The 22,485-nt window shown below is 38.5% G+C and overlaps 2 protein-coding genes across 3 annotated transcripts in view; both read left to right on the forward strand.

Annotated features, from left to right (window-relative positions):
• The window catches only part of CADPS2 (calcium dependent secretion activator 2), a 471,665-nt gene that overhangs the window by 120,565 nt on the left and 328,615 nt on the right, over window positions 1-22,485 (forward strand). The window lies entirely within an intron of this gene.
• RNF148 (ring finger protein 148) lies at window positions 20,985-22,313 on the forward strand. The gene has a single exon (XM_019750054.2). The coding sequence runs from the start codon at window positions 21,285-21,287 to the stop codon at window positions 22,194-22,196; it is 912 nt and encodes a 303-aa protein (XP_019605613.1). The 5' UTR covers window positions 20,985-21,284; the 3' UTR covers window positions 22,197-22,313.

The raw sequence follows: 22,485 nt of genomic DNA on the forward strand, positions 1-22,485 counted from the left end.
GTTTAAAAACTAACTCATTTTTGTCACTGAAGTTACCTTTAGGATGGAGAATCTTGTTTCTGTAAGATTATTAGGAGATCTTTTTGTAGGCCTTTTGCTACAAATCCCGGTTTGTGATGGGTGTTTTATTTAAAATGGTTGACCTGGTGAGGTGAGATTTGGTGTATTGAAGAAGGACGTCTATTAGAAGCTAATTTGAAACTGTTTAGGAGATGCCTAATATTTTCAGCCAAGGGGATGACATCAAATCTGTGTGCATTTCTCCCATAAACCTTCGACCATCCACTCTACGTGAAACGCTGTGCAGGTGCCTCCAGGTGCGTGGGTTCTGCCTTGCTCTTAACCACTCCGTACTCTGGTAAGCGTTAAGGCACATTCCCATCATTCGTAGTTATGAGGTGAGGAAGGACCAGGTAAGTGCTCCGAGAGAAAAAGAGAAGGCTTCAGAGAGAAACTGATGAGTGGCAACTTACAGCTGAGGTTCTTCATCTGGACAGTGTCCAGGGAATCCGTGAACTCAGGTGGGAAAACATGGCACCTATATTTTCAATAACCTCTACGTGAAATTTAAGGTTTACTTACAGTATGAATGTAGACAACAAACCACAGTAGTACTAGCAGTATCTGTGGATTTATCACCAACCGAAATACATACATTTTTGTGTTATATCATGGTGATTTTTGCTGGTATGTTATTACAGATTCATCTTATACTACCTTCCGAAGTGCTTCCTTTATACATTAACGTTATTTGCATATGTAACCCAAGCAACATGGTATCTGGCTTCACAGAAATTCAGTTTTCCTGCCTTACCTAGATCACAGTTTCCTTTCTCCCAGTACCATTACTGCTTTCTGATTAACGGAGCTTAGCATTTGTAGTCGTTTTCATCTACTTTGACCCTCACACAATCCAACATCAAATTATGCCTAGTCTTTATTTTTCCATTGCTACACCCACTACCATCATCCAAACTCTCCACCTCACTGCTGATTCATCTCAGAATTCTTTTAGCAGATGACTCTGTTTGTCTTCTTGTATTTATTGTCTTTCTTTCTTTATTTGGTAACCATTAACTTTTATTATTAGTTTCAGGTGTACAAAACAACATAGTGATTAGATATTTACACACCTCACTAAGTGATCACCTCAGTAAGTCTGCAACCCATTTGACACTGTATGCAGCTGTTACAATCCCATCAACTGTATTCCTTATGCTGTACTTTACATTCTGTGACTGTGTTTTTAAAATTATAGATGATATTCAATATTATTTTAGTTTTAGGTGTACAACATAGTGGTTAGGCATTTATATAATTTATGGAGTGATCCCGATAATTCTAGTACCCATTTGACAGTACATGTAGTTATTACAATATTATTGACTATATTCCCCACACTGTACTTCACATCCCCATGACTATTTTGTAACTACCAATTTGTACTTCATAATCCCTTCACCTTTTTTACCCAATCCCCCAACCCCTCTCCCATCTAACAACCATCATTTTGTTCTCCGTATCCGAGTCTATTTCAGTTTTGTTTGTTCATTTGTTCTGTTCTTGAGAATCCACTGTATCATGTGTTTATTGCAGCTATCTTGAAATACCATTTATGTGCATACACTACACCAAAACTATAGTACTTTTAAATCCCTCATTGTATCTTGTTAATGAGTTATTAAAGATGCACATAAATTGCTGTAGCCGAAATTTGTTTTAAAAAAATATCTTCATGGAGTGGCTGGTTAGCTCAGTTGGTTAGAGTGTGGTGCTGATAGCACCAAAGTTGCCGGTTCGATCCCTGTATGGATCACCAAGTGCACCCTGTTTAAAAACAAAAAAATCTTCATAGCTGTATTTTATTAAAACTGCCTTCCTTTGTAATCTGGTGAACTTGACCTTATGCATTTAAAAGCATTATCCTGAGAAGGGATCCATGGACTTCCCCAAGCCACCAAAAGTTCCATTCTTCACAAATGGTTAGGAGTCTGACTTCCGGGATTTGTGAACGCTTCAGCACAGAGGGAAGGGTTTAAACACAGGGAGGACAAACAGGCGGAAAGAGTTGTTTTATTTCTCTGTGGGTTGGAATTCTGGCTCTCACACATTTTGTAATTCTAGCCTCACACTATCTGATTCCTTGGTGCTATTGGAATTTGCTTACCCTTGCTGTGCATCATTTTCTTCATCCGTGAAACAGATGATAATGTACCTACCTGCCAGGACTGTTGCTGACTAAACCAATTAATTGAAATTGCTAAGCGCAGTGCTGCACACCAGCTGCTATTATTATTACCTGGAGTATTACTTTCCCAAAAGTATCTTTTTTTCTTTCCAGAATTCAACACTTAATTCATGTTGTCATGTGTTTGACTTTTTAGTAATTATCAGTTCTTTCAGAGCAGGAAATCATGGCTTATACAGTACTGAACATATATAGACACTAAATAAAGTGATCAGTTTTTTGACATAAACAATTCATCTAATGAAACAATTATTTAAATGCCAATCAGGTGCTGCCTTATGCCCTGGGCAGATACAGATGGATAAGGCACGATCCCTGACCTCAAGAATCGCAGACTGTTGGGAGAGACACATATAAGCAGTTGATGATTAAAATTACCCCTCTCACTTTCCAAGCTTGGAGTAGGGGATGATTGAGACCACGTCACTCTTTGCAAGTTGTCCGCTTTCGCGTTGAGCAAATCTAGAGGACAGGAGTGTGCTGGCACCTACCTCAGGATGGAAATGCTATGTACACAGATATGGACATCACGTGAATGTCTCATGAAGCTGTGAAAATTAAATAAGACTAAGCATGCTAATTTACCACAATGCCTGGCACATGCTACATTTCAAATGGTAACTTTTCACTTGACCTGCATGACCCTGCCAGTATCTGACTACTTGTGATGTACTGAAAAAAGGGCAGCTTCCTATGGATAAACCTACTCATAATAGTATTCAGAGCAGCACTGATTAATTCTATTGCTATCTCCAGTGGGTGACTGAGTGGCAGTTATCTTATGAACGTCTAGTTATCAGTCAGAGTCTGGGTGATTCACTTTTACAGGAACATTACAAGGATACAGGTGATTTTTAGGAGCATTCTAGAAGATTCCCAAAGGTTCTCCAGGAATGTCCCCCTATGAAGTGTCATCACATGTCCTTTTTTAATACCTTCAACTTTTCCTGTCAAGGTTTATTTAACTATCTACATTTTAACAACAGTGATACTGTTTTTATGTGCTTTTAATTTTGTTTCTAAACTTTTGGCATGTGCTCTTAAATCACATTTAGAAATTAAAACTAACAGGCATTTAATGTAATGCGATTATTGTGTTTTCACTATGATGGACATTTATGTGTTTATAACAGTTTAATCTAGGTTGACTCATTAGGGCCTTACAGCCAGCTTCAGTATGACACTCGGATTTGTTTTATTTCTACTCAGCCAACATTTGTAGATTTGGAATAGTCTAGGGCTCCAAAGTTAGGGGAAATCATGAAGTGTTGAATTCAAGCATAATGTTTAGGAAACATTATTTTAGTAATTGCAGTTTTCTATTGCAAGAATGCTTCTTTTTGAGCAAGTTCTTTCCGTTTTGATATGGTTTGTAAATGCTTTAATTTTTTTATATCACAAAGAATAGTTGCAGAGAGGAAAAATTTTCCCCAATGGCCTTTAATCTCTACTTGATTCTGATGCAGTAAGTGATGATTTTCTACTGTCGTAATTTTTTTCTAGTCACCTTGGAATATGTTTAATCCTTTATATACTGCTGAGATTGTAGCGTGACTATTGATTTCTGTTCTAAAAGTTTCTAAGTCACATGCAGGAATTTAATTCCCATTGTAGTTTGTCTTCTTTTCTTATGACATTATATGCACATCTGATGATGTAGTATGGACAGAGACTTAAACTAGTGATGGTTTCAGGGGGATATGACGGTCCTTCAAGAGGTAAGGTATTAAATATGCTTAACCTCTGTTCCATGCATGTTGGGAAGAGTAATGGAGACCAGCTCTCTCTCTCTCTCTCTCTCTCTCTCTCTCTCCCTCCTCCACCCCAAACCCCACCCCCACCCCCACTCCCACCCCAAAGCCTTTGTTTAGAAAATTGGCTTCATTTCCTGCTCTGGTGCACTCACAGATGATAGGCATAGTGTGAACTGGGCCCGTCTTCTTCCCTGGCAGGCTTGTGATGATTGAGCAAGCTAGGGGGGTGGGGGGTTGCTTAGGGATCCCAGCTTGCTCCCTCCATGCTGAGCTCCAGGCATCAGTCAGTCTGGCCCCATCTCTCTCCCACTCCTTCCTCCCTCCTTCCTCTTCCTTCCTTTGCCCCTCCTCTTTTCCCCTCCATGCCCCGCTTTGCAGAAGTCTGCGTGGTGAGGCCAGTGCCCAGGGGCACTGTGAGGTGACTGGGATTGCCTCCGCCCACACTTGAAGAACCCTGGTTTGTCCATGGCTATGAGGACAAAGGCATGGATGGTGGTGGGGTGGGGGGGCTGAGTGCATATATTATGGAGAGATTTACGTTTCGGCTTTTTCTTTACTAAGTGCTTCAAAACTGTGTACATTTATAATGGCATAAGGTGGCAGTTCCAGAAAGCTTGATTATTGAAACTATAAGTGCGATGTGATTATTATTGTACCAAACCATGAAACAGGGATGGAGGAGAAGGCAGGATCGGGTCCGCCATGACTTTAGATTATTGGCCAGAGTCTGCCTGACTGAGGAACCGTTCATTTCATTGTTTCTATTTGCTGTTGTACCAAACCATCTGACAGTCAGGGTCCTTGGCTCCACACATTGTCTTGGAGAGGGCTCAGTGCTTCGGCTTCTCTGTTCTGCAGTGTTTCCCCTTCCATTGAGTGTTGTGTTGCAATGCTTGGATTATACATGGACCTGTTGGATCAGTTTTTTGTCAACTCTTATACCTTCATGCTTTAGCCCATTTAGACTGCTATAACAAAACACCGGAGACTGGATGACTTATAAAGAACAGAAATTTATTTCTCACCTTTCTGGAGGTTGGGAATTTCAAGATCATGATTCTGGCAGATTGAGCGTGGCGGCTGGCAAGGACTTACTTCCTGGTGCCTTCTCACTGTCTTTGCATGGTGAAGGGGCTAGGGAGTTCTGTGCGGTCTCTTGTTTTAGTATTTATGTATTTTCTAGACATAATTTGTAATCAATCTTATATTAGTTCAGGTGTACAATATAGTAATTTAACATTTTTATACCGTACAGTGTGATCACTCCAGTAATACTAGTAATCATCTGTTACTGTGCAAACTTATCACAATATTACTGATTACATTTCCCTCCCCCTTTTCACCTCTCCCGCCCCCCACCTTCTGGTAACCATCCCTTTAGTCTTTGTTTCTGAGTGTTTTTGTTTTATTTGGTTCTTTTAGATTCCATACATAACTGAAATCATATGATATTTGTCTTTCTCTGCCTGACTTATTTTACTTAGCATAATACCCACTAGGTCCATCCATGTTGTCTCAAATGGCAAGATTTCATTCTTTTTGTAATTGCTGCATAATACTCTGTTGTGTATATATATCACACCTTCTTTCTCCAGTCATCTATTGATGGACACCTAGGTTGTTTGCTTACCTTGGCTGTTGTAAATAACGCTGCAATGAACATAAGGGTGCCTATCTTTTCAAACTAGTGATTTTTTTTTCCTTTGGATAAATACCCAGAAGTGGAATTGCTAGGCCACATGGTAGTTCTGTTTTCAGTTTTTTTTGAAGATTCTCCACACCATTTTCCTTAGGGGCTACAACAGTTTGCAATCTCTGTGGGGTTTCTTCTGTAAGGGCATTAATCCCATTCATGAGGTCTCCACCCTCCCTCATGACGTAAGTACCTCCCAAAGGCCCCACCTTCTAATACTATCACTTTGGGAGTTAGGGTTTCAATATGTGATTTTCTTTCTTTCTTTCTTTCTTTCTTTTTTGCGGGGGCAGGGACACAAACATCCAAATCTTATAACCTTATTTCACTAAATTTCCTTGTGCATACTTGACTGGTCAGTGATGGGGGGAAAAAATGGGGTTACCTGAATATAATGTACACATCTTATTTTTTATTATTCTGTGTCCTGTTTTGAAGGTCCTTGCCATCTTTATCTACCCTGAAAACACTACCTGTCCTATAAGACTGAGTTCACTGGTTACATCCTGTAGGTAACTGCACTGCCCCTTCTCTCCTCTCTTCTTCCTCCCTACTTCTTATTCCCTCACTCTTCCCCTATCGTCTTCCTCCCTTCTCTCTCCCTCCTTTCCCCCCTCCCTCCTTTTCCTCTTTTCCTTCCTTTCCTGCTTGTCTCCCTCCTTTATTTCTTCCCTTGCCCCTTCCTGTGATTTTTTCCATGTCAAATAATTTCCAGATTTATAAGAATATAATGGAGAATGTTGATATGAAGTTCTTTGAATACTAGTCAGATTAAGATGTAATGGTTGAATTACATGAAGACAATCACATAAACTATACATATAAATTTTCTACCTTAGTAAACTTTAAATGTGTGTTTTTTAAAGAACATGGGATATACTACTGCTGTGCTGAGATAATTAAGTAGTATTTCACTATTTTCTGCCCAGTAATTTTTCTACATGGGGAAAATGATTATGCTGTCTCCGGGGTACATTCTTAAATTTAAGGCTCGTTTGCTGAAAGATGGAAGGGATGGAAAGATTTCAGTTGTATAAGAAGATATTCTACAGGAATGTGTTCACTCTCCCTAATCTTAAAACAACTTTATTATTACTGTTTTCTTTTGGGTATGTTCATTTCCAAGATAACTTTCAGGTGGAAAAAATCTAAGCAGTATTATCTGTAAGTCAATATTCATTGGGGGAAAAAAGGTTATTTTTTTAATGTCAATGTGCCTTATTATTGTAAAATTTTTTATATGACCATATCCATTTAATGTTTTTGTTTATTCAAAAATGTAATAAAACTTACCAAGAACTATTTATGGTCTATATATGACTTCATACCTTCAATTTACACATTTTTGAAGTTGCCAGACTCTTCAGGCATTGCTGTTAAGTATCTGTCATCTTTGCTTGTTTGGGAGGACCAAACTTAATTGGGTTCTGACAATCCTATTTGGGAAATTAATGGAAAATGATAAAAAGTGACAGTGCCAACTATGAATAGCTGGTGTTAGTTATATCCTGAATTCAAAAGTATGAATGCACGGAATAGATAATATTAGGAAAGATTGTTTGCACTGCTAAAAGTCTTCTTGTTCTGCCAGTTAGTTCATTATAAAGTTCCCTTAAGTGGCAGATTGTGTTGGTGTATTGGAGATCAGATATAATACTCATGTATTACAGAAATTGTCAACATTTGAAATTTTGTTTTCTGTTCTAGAAGCATGAAAGGCATGCTCACATCCCAAGTAGAGACTCAACTTCATTTTAATTCCTTTGGACACTGAGTAACTATAAGTAGACTCACACTACTTCAGATCAGGTTTGGCCCCACAAATGTTTGCTGTAAACTAATGGGGAAAAAAAAAACTTACGGAAAAAAATGTCGAATTGTATATAAAAGATTATGGCCCTTCGTAAAATCCAGGGGCACACAATCATGTTGTTCTAATGTTTCTGGTAGGGCCAGGGTGGATGGTTACGCTTCATGGATACCTTGCTGAGGGCATGTGGGATTCGAGCTTTTCACTATGGTTGATTTCTAGAGCTCGAAAACTTTCTTTCTATCACAGATTATGAGAGTTTTTAAGCCTTGTACTATGGACAGTTTTGACCATGGCAGATGAGTACATCTGGTTCTGTCTGTGGGAAAACAGCTCTTTCTTTAGAGGCGGGACTATAAACTGCAGGCCTTACTCAAAGGAGCATGAACTCGGTTTGACCTGCAGGTTGAGCCACTCAGGTGACATGGTATACAGGCCTAGAACGACACTGGCATTTCTCTGGGCACAGGTATAGGGAAAAGAGAATTTTGTCGTCTTTTAGGTACAAGCAGAACACTATCTGCTGCTTTTAAATTGTGAGGTGCTGAAATCCTATGTGGCTTTTACAGGAGCCAGGCTTGGATTCGTGTGGCTTGTCCACAGGGCCAGTGTGGTTCTGAAGGGAGAAACCTTCTCTAGGAGACAAGGTCATGAGACCCAACCAATGCAAACTAGAGACAGTGGACAGTCCTGTAATGTCTGCTCACTACAGAGTAACGTCACTGGAGAGAACTCCCATGCCTATCGGTAGTGGGGGGATGAAAGGGCAGATGGAAGTTAAGAGGCTTTGTATATGATGGAAGAGATCAAGAACCTCATATAAAACGTGATAAAGGGAACAGTCATCATTGCAAGGAAGGAAGCAGTGTCTCGAATGCAATTCTACAAGAGCAGATTGTGTACACAGATTCTTCTACCATCCAGACTTGGTAAATTTGTGGTGTCAAAGTTAGCCTCTTGATGGGTGTGTTTAGTTCCCAGGTCGTAGATTCACAGCATCTGTGAGACCGAATGAGTAGCTCTTGGCGAAGCTCAAACCAAGCTTTTTGTCCTTGTTTGTTTTGGTTTACCTTTTTGAACTTAAAGTTTTCAATCTTTGCTGTAGCCTTTGTTGGATATACTTTTGCCTGAGATGACTGATCTCTTGCTATCTGAGTCTGGGTATTTAATTCTGAAGGTAATAGCCACACAGAATAAACTTACAAGAAGTGGACACACATTAGAAAAAGAGGAAAAGCTTGTTTGGTAAGGCTAGTATATCTTTGTACAATCCAAATTTGGAAAATATGAAAATAGAAAACTAAAGACTGGTCTCATTTTACAAACAAACATCCTTAATAAAATTTTAGTAAATAGAATTTAGTGACGTCCATGATGAAGTGTGTTTCATCCTGTGAGTGTGTGAGGGACTCAGTGTGAGAGAAACTGTTAACATCATCTAGCACATTAAGAGATAAAAGAGAAAAATCGTAATTAATATAACATAAGTGGCATTTAATAAAATTCAACATCTCTTCAGGATAAAAATATCAACTCAAGATAAAAGTGAGCACTAGAAAGAAACTTCTGAGTATCTATTAGAAATATACAAAAATATCATAGTTAATGGCAAAGATTTCAAAGCTTTTGACTAAATAACAGGAATAAGACAAGGATGGCTGTCATCACTTGCTATTCAGTATTATAACTGAAGTCCTAGTCAATGCAGTAAAGAAGCACAAGAGAGAGTCAGTAAACTTCCAAAGATAAACTACATATATATTTGCAGGTGGCATATTTTCTACCTAAACAGTTGCAAGAGAACCTACAGAGAAACTCATAAAATTAATATGACTTTAGCAGGATGGCTAGATAAAAACTAGACAGACATAGAGAAATCTGTGGCACTTTTATTAAACAATACCTTATGAGAAAATGGCAGTGGGAAAAAATAATTGATTTTCAAAAGCATCAAAACTCAGAGTACTTTTTGATACAAATCCAACCAAATATTACCAGGCCCCAGGGGAGAAATATTATGAAACGTTACTGAAGACGATAGAAGAGACATATATGTACCATGTTTCTGAATGGTAAGACTCAATGTCATAAAGCTGTCAGTTATCCTCAATTTACTAAGTAAGTCATTGCAATTATAGTCCCTTAGCAGGGTTTGCTTTTTTGTTTCAATGTTATTTGATAAGCTGATGTTAAAGTTTGTATGGAAAAGCAAAGGGTCAAGAATATCCAACGTTTGGAGAAGAGAAGAAATGACATGGGGAGATTTGCCTTACCAGAGATCAAAGTTATTGTAATTGAGATAGACTGGTATTAATATAGGGGCAGGACAATGAGTTAATATGTCAGAAATAAACCCATACATGCATATAAACTTGATATACTTTACAGATGGCATTGTAAACTTTTGGGGAAATAGTGGACTGATGAATAAACATAATTGGCTACCTGTGGAGTTAAATACTGGATTCTGTCCTCATATTCTGTGTAAATACATTCCAAATATGTTAAATACGGAAATGTGAAAAACGAAAATTTAGAAGAAAATGTAAGAGAAAATACAAAGGATAGGACAGGATTTTTTTTAAAGCCAAAGAAATCAGAAATCGTAAATGAATGAATGAAAAACTCTCCTTAATTAAAACTGAAATATTTCATATGATGAGCGAAACAAAATAAAGACTGAGATGGGAGTAAAATAAGACTGAGATGACATTACAATGCCTATAATCTATAATTAGCATAGGCTTAATAACACACACACACACACACACACACACACACACACACACACACCTCCGATACATCCATCTGAAAAGACAAGCAATTCCTAAGTGAAATGAGTAAAGGATGTGAATAACAACTCAAAAAATAGGAAACCTAAATGGCTAATAAACTATAGCAGTTTTCTGTAGTTTCGTGTAGCTACTGTAAGAATTGCTACAAACTGGGTGGCTTAAAACAACAGAAGTGTATTCTCTTATAGTTCAGGAGACCAGACATCTGACATCAAGGTGTCAGTAGGGCGGCACTCCTTCTGAAAGCTTTAGGGGAGAAAGAATTATTTGAAGTCTCTTCAAGCTTTGGTGGCTGTTGGCATTCTTTGACTTCCTGGGTTTATGACCACATCTCCCCACTGTCTGCCTTCCTCTTTACATTACCTCCTTCCGTCCTGTCTGCCAAACCTTCCCTGTGTCTCTCTGATAGAGACACTTGTCATTGGATTTGGGCTCACCCAACAATCTAGGATGATCTCTTCGTCTCAAGATCTTTAGCTTAATTTCATCTGCAAAGACATTTCCCAAATAGGGTCACATTCACAGGCCCCAGGGGTTTGACACAGACGTATGTTTTGGAAGTCATCATCAAACCACTACAGTATCAAGAGGTGGTTAACATTCCCAGTGATTGAGGATATTCAGATTAAAATCATGGAATTCCATTTGTCATCTTTCAGTTTGGCAAATTTGGAAACATGACATTTTTATAAGGACATAGAGGAATAAATTCATCCATGCTTCTGGATAAAGTGCAAATATTTGCAAACACTTTGGAGAGCAATTTGGTGATATCTGTTCAACTTGAACTATACCCGGTGACTTGGAAACTGAACTGCCAGGATTGTACTTGAGAGAAATTCTAGCACAAGGAAACCTATCCAGGAACATCCATCGCAACAATGTTTGAAATACCACAGAAATGAAAACAGCCTAAATGTCCATCAGTAGACGAGTGAATAAATATAAACCACAGTAGGATGCTATAAAGTTAAGGCAAAGGTGAGTCTCAATGGCCGTGATGAGTAAAAGAGAAGGTGCGGAATCAATCATTTGTGTAGTATAGTTCTATTTCTATAGAGTTTTATGACACGCCGTGTGATTTTCTATGTTGTTTATGAATACATGCACATTAAATCTTAATGGGATTTAATCTTAATCTTAATACCACATTCAGGTTATGGACTCTGGAAGGCTCCTTGTTTGGGAGATTGGTATATAAGGAGCTTCAAGTGTTTCTATAATTCATTTTCCTTAAAAAAAAAAAGGAAAAAAGATAAATTGCAAATATAGTGGACTGGGTTGGATAGTGTTCTCCCAAAATTCAATTCCTTCCCAGAACCTCAGAATATGACTTTATTTGGAAAGAGGATTGTTGCAGGTGTAATTAAGAAAACTAAGGTGAGAACATCCTCAAGTAGAGTGAGTCTTGAGTCTAATATGACCAATATTTTTATAAGAGTGAAAGAGAGAAACACGGGGGAAAACACTCTGTGAAGAGAGAGGTAGAAGTGGACATTGAAGTGATGCTTTACAAGCTGAGCGACTCCAAGACTTGCAGGGAACCACCAGAATGCGGTAGAGAAGCAGGGAACAGGTTTCCAGAGCCTGCGGTCGGAACCAACACTGCCAACACCTTGGTTTTCCATTTCTAGCCTCTAGAACTGCAAAGAAAAAATTCCTGTTGCTTCAAGTTTTCCAGTTTGTGGTGCTTTGTTATTAGGTTGGTGCCAAAGTAATAATGATTTAAAAGGTTAAAAATAATTGCAAAAACCACAATTCCCTTTGCACCAACTTAATACAATAGCCCTAGGAACTGAATACATATCCAAAATGTGAAGATGCGTTAAAGTTGGGTTGATGAGTAAGTACGTAAGTGTTATATTAGTCTCTCTATGTATATTTTCATATTGCATCCTAAAAATATTTACAAGCAAACAAACCACCACTAATTTCATTGAATTTTCTATAATTCAGCTTTTTGATGGTGTTAAAGGATAAAGCAGACATGTGCCTAATGGGCAAAATGATCAGTCCTCCAGGTAACACAGATGGAATCATAGCTGGTGCTTGTGGGAAAACCCCAACGGTATGCTTCCTATGGTCAGTGAAGAGTTTCAAATATTTTTTTAAAAGGTGGTGGGGACTAACTGCACATCGAAAAAGTTGTTCTTGGCCAGTGTCCAATACAGAAAATAATTATGCACTTGGACCTAGTTTTAGAAAAACAAAGGTAGCCTGGCTGTGAGACGTTCAGCTAGATACTGGGGTCAAATCCTGTGCATCTGCTGAACTAGCTGATGGGGTTTCACAGGTTGCGTGCTTTGGTTTTCTCATTTATAAAATGCAGGTTCTAATACTTACTTTGTTGCATTGTGAATATGAAATGAAATAATACATAAAACATCAAGCATTCAGTAAAGACTCAAATTGAAGCCTGCATTGTTATCGTTAATAGCAATAGCGTGGTAAATTGCCATGATGCAACAAATTATAAGAGTACTGTACTTGAATTATCAGCTAGTATAGTTTGTAAGAACACTGCACTAATTACCTTGAGAGTAGTTTTAGTGCTGTGTATGACGGTGGGTTTTGTTCTAGTTTGCTCTCAATTATTGCCCCATACCCATCTTGCATATACAGGGGGTGGCAAAAAAATGTATACACGTGTTAAGAAAGGAAAACGGTATTAAAATTGTAATACTCAATATATAACAAAAGATGAATACAAGTCACGTTTGACTTCTGCAATTACAAGAGGTGCTCAAAGTGGTTACCATCAGCATAATTTTAATACAGTTTTTTCCTTTCTTAATAGGTGTATACTTAAAATGTGTGTGTGTGTGTGTGTGTGTGTGTGTGTGTGTGTGTGTGTATTCATGTAACCTGTACAAAGTTGCAGAGCTAGTGTAGATACAGGATTACAGAATTCAAACCCAGGCAGTCTTGTTTTAGAATTAATTAAACCTGTGAAATTTAACAGTTTTTATTCCTGGTAAAACTAAGGAGACCAACTATGAAAAGTTATATTAAAACAAAGGTTTATTTTTAAATATAAAAATTTAACAGCTCCATGAGCTTCATGAACCTGAATCAAGGAAGCTTTGTGAGCAAATGTGCTGTATGGGCTGCTTTATTCTAAATTGCATGAAATATACCAGGGAAAGTGGTGCCTTAAGATATCAGAACCATGTGTGAATAAACTGCTGTATCTCGAGGCAGGATTTATCTTTTCATGCCTCTTGCCCCTTATGTCATCCATTACTTAGAATATTTCACATCAGAGTGTAAGCTTCTTGGCTAAGACACAACTTCGATCTCATCTTTGAATCCCCAGGTACGCAGAACGGAAGATTTGTGAGGACATGAATTTTTTTTTTTTTAATCACTGCTCTAGTCTCAGCACCTAGAACTGTGCACATAGGAGGTTCTTGATAAATATTTGAACGAATGAATGAAAGAATCAATAGTGTAGGGATTGAGTAGATGATTCTCGGATTGGATTCCTAGAGAGGATATGGAAAACAGTAGGAAAAGCCAGGTTTTCTATTATGCTAGAAAATCACCATTATTATATAAAATCAAGTAAGTAATTGATTTTACACAAATCTGTGTACTAGGCTCTGTAGAAAGACAAGGGAGTATAACAAAGTGCTACCCTCAAAGAGCTTATAACTGAGAGCCAAAGCAATAAACCTAATGAAGGAAGAAGTAAATTAACATTGCTTTCAACACCTGCAGAAGAGTACCTATCACAAGGCAGTATAGAATTCCCTAAGAACAGATGGAGGAAAATGAACAAAATAGTGCTTATTCTTTTTTAAATGTACAAAATATTTGGCTTATTTAAAAATGTACATATAGTGCATGCTTTTTTAACTGTAAAATATGCCGTGTTTCCCCCAAAATAAGACCTAACCAGAAAATAAGCCCTAGCATGATTTTTCAGGATGACATCCCCTGAACATGAGCCCTAAGGCATCTTTTGGAGCAAACCTTAATATAAGACCCAGTCTTATTTTCAGGGAAACACGGTAAGTAAAAAATTTTTAATGTGCTAGTTCATCGGAGGAAAAGCATAATTTGGACTGAATTAATCAGAGAAGATTTCTGGGGATTATAGGATCTGAGTGCATCTTGGGCTGGGAATAGAAGGCCTTCTGGGTTCGTGAGAAAGGTGGTTGCGTTTAGAACTTTTTGCTTTAAATATTTCTATTGATTCAGTGTTGGGCTTTCTTAAGGTCCCAAACTATACTAAGTTAATCTGATATAGTTTTCTCGTGTTAATGACCATTTGACTCCTGACTTGAAATGTATTTATATTTATATAACTCTATATCTCTGTATCTATTGAGATAGGTATCTGTATATCTAAATATATATATATATATATATATATATATATGTGTGTGTGTGTGTATATATATATATATATATACATATATATATATATATGTCTATAGAGATAGAGATATGTTTAGATATAGATATCTTGATATTTAAAAGGTAATTAAAGGAAGATTTTTAATTCAGTAGAGTCGGCTTGCTTATCTTAGAAATAGTTACTTTATGTCTACATGTTACTCCATATTTATTCCATTTTTCAGATACAGAGATGTGGATGGAATTTATTCTTGACTTTGGACACAAAATGTAAGACAGATGGCCTCTGATCCTGTGATATTAAATAAGCTCTTTTCTGGACAACTGTTGTCAAAGTAATTCTTAGCTGAGGGAAGAGATGTCAAATCATTGCCTGTTCTAATTTTTTTTTCCCTAATGGGTGGCTGTGTATAACAGAGGTTGCCAAAGCTGCTGATATGACTTAATATTTTGAAGAGTAAGTGCTTGAACAGTCAAACATTTGTCAGGGACCCTGAGCAAGTTTCATTGTCCTAGTATAGGGGCAAGGGGGAAGAAACAGGATTTACAAAAATAAATAAGATGACTCTACCCCTGACAAGACATTCTAAAAAAGCAGAAGTATAGACAGACATAGGAGCATCTGACTGTATCTAATGTGTGGTAAGATTAAATGGCTGTCAAAAAGGTGCACAAAGACTGTGTCGTAGGAGCAGGTGGTTTTGTGTGGGGAAATTGCAAAAGGGAGATTAGGATCAGGCTTGAAGGATGAGAAGAATTTTATTCAGCGGAAAATGACAAGCAAAACAAAACAGGCTTTATAGAATTGGGAAGGGGAAGAAGGGTCCATTTACTGAGCCCCTGCCACGTTAGCGGTGTGCTTGGTGATTTACAAATAGATATTAATATGAGGTGTGTCATCTGATGTACATCATGGCCCCGGGAGGCAGGCGTTCATTACTTCCCCATCTCACAGATGAGAAAACTGAGGCTTGGCATGCCTCACCTCACACAGCTATCAGGTGGCAGAGTCTGGGTTTCGCAGCAGGTCTGTCACATAGCTGGGTGCTTCTGTACGGCTTCTGCTAGTGCGATGACTTCACATTCGTGTTTTGCTGCCTCTTCCCAGGAGGCATTAAATTACCTAACAAATAAGTAAGGGTTTTGTGACCTGTGAATTGGAAAAATGTAAGGGATCTAAGTGGGAAAATCTCCTTAATTGCCTCTGCCCTGCTAAGAGCTCACTCAGAGTTCACCATGCTTCGTGGGACAGGTCTTAGGAAGCCAAAGCTTATACAATCCTCCAGTGACTCATGGTGGTGGAGGAAGGTCTAGAATCCGCTTAGAGTTTCAGGACAACATTGTAATGGTAGAAACCCACACGCAGCCTCCATACTTGGTCCACATCCTGGGTTCTGATTAAATACAGGAGCAGTGTGGTCTGTTAGGAGAGCAGGACAAGTTCTGGTGGTCATTCCAAAGGTAAATCCAGTCTAAAGGGTTGAGTTAATATTAAGATGTGTTTGTCCTGGGCTCAAAGAATGATCACAGTACCACCGAGGGCTGTCCTTAATCTTGTTTCTTTATTTAAATCATATGTTTACTGCAGGATGTTCAGCTCCTCACGGTATCCCTCCTGATACGGAGGCTGTGGCATGAGGTTTTTTTCCCCCCATTACTTCGCAGAGTAGTAGTAATGTGTTTCTACTCTGTTGATGACCATTCCATCTTCTAACTTGGTAGAATGAAGGAGAAGAAAAAGTTTTCAATTTACTGTTCAAGGTATGTAGACCTGGCCTTGAATTCAGAATGCAGAGTATAGTTTATGGAGTTTGATTTATACCCATTAAAATTTAAAGGGATTTGGTCATATTCCAAACACTCACTTATTTTTGTATTCAGGTATGGATACAAGAAGTCCACTTTTATGAGTATTAAGTCTGTAGAAGAATGAAAGTTTGAATTTCTTATGCCTAGTCCATACTTGAACGGAAAGGATCACCCTTCTGAAGGTAAAACTAAATAGATACGTTATGGCATGAAGAGTAATAGTACCAGTTAGAATCCAGAGGATAATGACACTTTCAATTGAATTCAGCCTTCATTGAGAACCTGTGATGTGCTAGATACTGTGCTAGAAGCTGAGTATTGAAAAAATGAGAATAAGATTTAATGCCAGCCCTCAAAGAGATTAATAGAGTAGATGATTTTGTAGAGGGAACTGTATCTGCTGCTACATAATAAACCACTCTAAGACGTGAGTGCATATCAGGGCAATATATTTTTTTATAAACTATAAAAAAGTCAGCATCTGTTATTGCTCAGTAATCTACAGGTCAGCGAGGTGATTGAGGTCTTGGCTAGACTCAGTCGTGTGTGTGTAGTCACCTCAGGATCATGGAGACATCTCTGCTCATCTTGGGCTCTCACACATCGCCCATCAAAATTTCAGCCTGTGGGAATGATTACGGAGGCCAAACTAAAGCCGTGGACAGGATTCCATTCATGTGGACTAAGGCTGACCCTGTCAATCATTCATTCAAACTGTTTTGAGCCAGGTGCTGTGTTAGGTGTGTGAGAAACGTCACTGAGTGCTTCCCTTTCAGGTACAAAGCCTTCTTGGGGCTCTAACACAAGTTAAACTTGACTCGTGCATCCATCCCATTGTCAGGCTTGCAGGTACATAGAGAGGAATAGTAATTCTGACTTACACCATCATGATGGGTGATTCAGTGACTTAAAATGTGTCTGTTTTGGCTGTTTATTTTCTCTAATATTAACAGCTTTTAATGATAGTGAAAGTTATTATATTGGTTCATATAAATAATAATAAATGAGGAGCCTGAGTAAATTTTGTGATTTTCATGCATCTATACCTAGTATATAGTGTGTAACTGTCAAGGCAATTCAGAAGCTCATATATTATTTTTAAAATTTGCTCTATTCCAGTTTAGCATATTTAGAACTCTTTGCTGGGTTCAGAACTATTATGAGGAAAAAGTGTATTTGCGTATATAAAGTAATATTTTACTGCATATGTCTGGGACTATGTGAGAGCCGTGATTAATTTATGGGAGACATTTAGGAGAAAATACATGAATGTTTATGAGGATTTACCAATTTGCAATCAGATATAAAATTTTAAACTAAAATTTAATTTTACGTTTACAATCTTTAAAAACAGAGACACTGCTTTCAGAAAATATTTGCTTTTTTGCTGTTCTCAGTGAACTACTTAGAGTCAGTCTTCTGTTCCTGCCAAATCCCATTATGATGCATTTAATTACTCGCAGAAAACCTATACAGTTGTTGTTTTCAAGCTCAGAAGCAAATCCAGTGAGTTGTGTGCAGTCCTTGAGATCTCTAATAACATCAGAGCCTGGGATATTGTGAGCTGTCGGGTAATGTCTTTAAGCTTCATCAGTATTCCCTGCGCCTTAAGAGATACGGTCTGGACAATGCTATGTGAATATATTTGACTCTTTTTACTACCAGAGTAGAGATTTCTGGACGTTTGCACATTCTTAGCAGAGGTTGATGAACAGCAGAGGCATAGATATCTGCTGATTTTTCTCCCCTCACTTAATGAAAATTAATAACCCTCTTGAGATTTTACTTGGAACCTAGATGTTAGGATCTATGCATGTGTACACCTAGTTTGTGTGTAACTCTTTTCTCCTACCTCGGGAAACAGGAAATGGAGGTGGGTTGAGGGCATCCTTCTTGATGGACATATTGTCAGTTATAAAAGCTCGCCCCATGGTGAGAACTCAGACCTGATTGTCCGTCGGGGACAAGTGAGTTTTGGGGATGGTTCCTCCTTCCCGTGGCTGTTCCACTGGAGGTGGGGTTTCTTAACATTTCTATTGACATTTTGGGCAAGGTAATTATGTATCGCACAGGGCTGTCATGTGCATTTTAGGATGTTTAGCAGCGTCCCTGGCCTCTACCCGCTAGGAGCCCGTAGGCCTCCCCCATTATGACCATCAGAAATGTCTCCAGAAATAGCCAAAATTGCCTCCCCGCCCCAACACTGCCTTGAGAACCACTGTGTTAGAGATAAAGGATTGTTTCTTTATCTCTTTTCAAAGGTGCGTTTGTCCCAAGACTCAGGCAGGAGAGGGGGTAAGTTCTAAGTACCATTGCCTTCACCAGTCAGTCTTACAGTGAAAAAAACACAATGGATTAGTAAATTCTTCAAATTGATATTCTCAACCATACAAAGAACCTCTAGATTTCAGATGTGTTTTGAGCCCAAATATAGTTACTGGTTAAACTCTTCACCCTTAAAAATTAACAAATTATAAAAACAAGGTTAGAATTACATTATTTTTAAAATCCCATCCTCAAATGTCAAATAATCACAAACTTAAAGACAGCCTCTAATATGATGATGTGAACTGTCTTCCTTTTTAGTGAGGCTTCACTCTGTCAGTGGTAATAAAACAAGCCAGGAATTCACACTGTTTGAACTTGGGAAAAGTCTACGTGTAAAGACAGTTCTGATGTGAACTGAATAATGCCTAAATCAGATTGTATGAATGGCGCACGTTGATTGGTTCCTATTTTATTTTTAAAAGCAAATATTAACTAAAATATTATGGGCCAGGAAGTACAATAATACTTTTGTCAAAATGGCACAATTCTTTCAACATGCCTTTGATTTAAATGTTAGGATCAGTTTTGCACCCTAGGAAAACAGGTGTGTCTTGTATTCCCAGGGCTTTATAACATGTGTATAGGATATGTTCTGTATGGTAAGTAATAAATGTTGGAATGAGTGTTGCCAATTAATTGACTCCCTGAAACAGACTTCAGGTAAAGATTTAAAATAAAAGCAAACAAGCATTAAAATATCTTTAAGGTAGTAAAGATACTAGAGTTTGTAATTATAATGTAGTGAGTTGTGATGGCTGGGGGCATCCTTTCCTCTGCCCACTGCTGCCCTTCTGGTTGCCACATCTGTTAATGCAACTTCTAAAGTCACTCTCGAACTTGTCTGTGTCCCCGCATCTTGGCGGCTATTTCAAGAGTCCAGGCCACTGTCTTCTTTTGCCCATGCTCGTCTCACCACTTCATTCTTCTCCTCCATTCCATTGTCCACGTAAGGCAGTCAGAGCGCACTTCTTAAAAAATTAACGTTTTGAAACACTTACACGTTACTTCCACGGCTTGGAACCCTTTGCTGGTTTCTCTCGTCCTTGGAACATAATCCAGAACCTTTGGCCTAACATTTATGGCCCTGACCACGGAGTGCTGTTTGCCTTTCCTCCTTTGTCACCCTTAGCTCTCTCCTCTCTCACTCTGCCAAACTCATGTTTCTTCAGATCCTTTCACGTGCCATGTTCCTTCCTATCTTAGGGTCCTGAACTGCCATTTCCTCTGCCTGGAAACTTCTTTTCTCGTTTGTTGGGCAATTCTGGTTGATCTTTCAAGTCTCAGACTAAGTGTCACTTTCTTAGCAATGACCTGGACCTCCAATCAGAGTTTAGCTCCCCATTACATCTGTTCTTTCTCTTGATACTCTGTGTTTTCCTCAGAGCCCTTATCATGACTTGTAGTTATACATTTGTGTATGTGCTTAAAATCTGCCCTCACAAGACACCATACTCCACAAAGTAGGTGTATATCTGGGTACTTCTCTGATACTATATGACCCATACTTAGTATTTGCCTAGCATATAGTCGTTCAGTCTCAGCAGCTATTTTAGTGAATAAAGTGGCATTTTCTTGCAAGATGGAAATATATCAGGCTAATAATATAAATTTATATTCTCCTTATGTTGAATCTTTCGGCCTAGGATAAGCATTTGATGTTGAAAGAGAGTAGGAATGATTTGTTCCTGCTTGCCATAGAGCGACATTTTAGGTAATATTCGTACATGACAACTGAGACTGACCAGATACATGCACTAATACATGAATGATTTCTACTCTGCCTGACAGAAAAACAATGAGTATGAAACAATGAGCAGCTTTTTAATCTATCCAGAACTAGGGAAAAAACTCAAGACGTAAAAATAAATTATTCTTATTTATTTATTTATTGCTTTAGAGCATGGGTGTCCAAACTATGGCCCGCGGGCCAACTGCGGCCCATGATCTATTGTGAATTGGCCCGCAGCAAATTCCAAAAATATATTTAGTTTACTTAAATAAACCAGGTGAGTCAATACGTGCTTTACCTCGAGTGAGTGGCCTGGCGGTTTGTGTATTTTACCGCATATGGCCCTTGGTGAAAAACATTGATAAAAGTTTGGACCCCCCTGCTTTAGAGTGTGTTCACATTGTTATAAACCATGAGTCATTGCTTAGCAGCTTTTTGGCCAATAGGATTTCAGTATGCAGTGCACTAATATAAACTCTTGGATTGGCTTAACTACCGCTGATGTCACAATTTCCCCATTAGGAAGTCATACTTTTCTTGAAATCACATTGTACTCACAACAACTCTTCTGTTTCATTATAAGAAAGAGAATCGAACAAAAAATGCTGGAGGGAGCAAGATATCTTTGATCCATGCAGACCTTCTTCATTAATGTGCTTTATCTACTGTCAACAATTGAAGCTAGCTTCTTTACTTTCTTTAGTAATTGATGCTGTTTTGTTTCTCATGTTTGTCAGTTAAGGGACAAATGGAGGAATGAGCCTACTGGGAATTACTCCTTCAACTCATAGTTCTGTTTCATCTCGACTGTGGAGGCTTAGCATCTTTCTACTACTTGGCCTTCCGGACTCAAAAGGAAAAGCCATTTGGACAGCCCACCTGAATATAACATTTCAGGTGGGAAATCGGGTTGTATCAGAATTAGGAGAGAGTGGAGTGTTTGGGAACCATTCTCCTCTGGAAAGGGTGTCTGGTGCAGTGGCACTTCCTGAAGGATGGAATCAGAACGCTTGTAATCCGATGACTAATTTCAGCAGGCCTGAACAGGCGGATTCTTGGCTGGCCCTTATTGAACGGGGAGGCTGTACTTTTACACATAAAATCAATGTGGCCGCAGAGAAGGGAGCAAATGGTGTGATCATCTATAACTATCCAGGTACGGGCAACAAAGTATTTCCCATGTCTCACCAGGGGGCGGCAAATACAGTCGCAGTGATGATAGGCAATTTGAAAGGCATGCAGCTTTTGTACTTGATTCAGAAGGGGGTCCATGTGACAGTCATCATTGAAGTGGGCAGAGTGCACATGCCCTGGCTGAGCCATTACGTCATGTCTCTGTTTACCTTCCTGGCTGCAACGGTTGCCTACCTTTTCTTGTACTGTGCCTGGAGACCTAGAGCGCCGAACTCTTCCATCATACGGCGAAGACACAGAAAAGCAGATGTGAAGAAAGCTATTAGTCGGCTTCAACTGCGAGTGCTCCAAGAAGGGGATAAAGAACTAGAGCCAAATGAAGATAGTTGTGTTGTTTGCTTTGACATGTACAAACCCCAAGATGTTGTTCGTGTTCTAACTTGCAAACATTTTTTCCATAAGGCGTGCATTGACCCCTGGCTGTTAGCCCACAGGACATGCCCCATGTGCAAATGTGACATTCTGAAAACTTAAGAAACTTAGAGAATTTTCTGAAGACGTAACCAAATTTTTCCAAAGATTAAAATCAAATGAATTCTTGTAGCACTGTATGTAGAGAGAAAATTCAACTCCAGCTTCTCTACCCAAGTACGAAAGAGGATGAAATTCATGTGTTTTTAAAATAAACCTACACATCATGCCTGTCTGTTTGAACTTGTTGTTTTTCTAATAAGTTACAATTGTTACACATTTTTTTGCTCTTATCCAAAAGGGACCTTAGTATATGTTAATATAGTAATATATGTTAGTCTTTATGTTTGAA

This window comes from Rhinolophus sinicus, linkage group LG11, assembly GCF_036562045.2.
Source record: "Rhinolophus sinicus isolate RSC01 linkage group LG11, ASM3656204v1, whole genome shotgun sequence".
Classification (NCBI taxonomy): domain Eukaryota; kingdom Metazoa; phylum Chordata; class Mammalia; order Chiroptera; family Rhinolophidae; genus Rhinolophus; species Rhinolophus sinicus.

Coding starts and splice junctions, on each gene's coding strand:
- RNF148 (XM_019750054.2), top strand. CDS start 21,285: ATGAGCCTACTGGGAATTACTCCTTCAACTCATAGTTCTGTTTCATCT.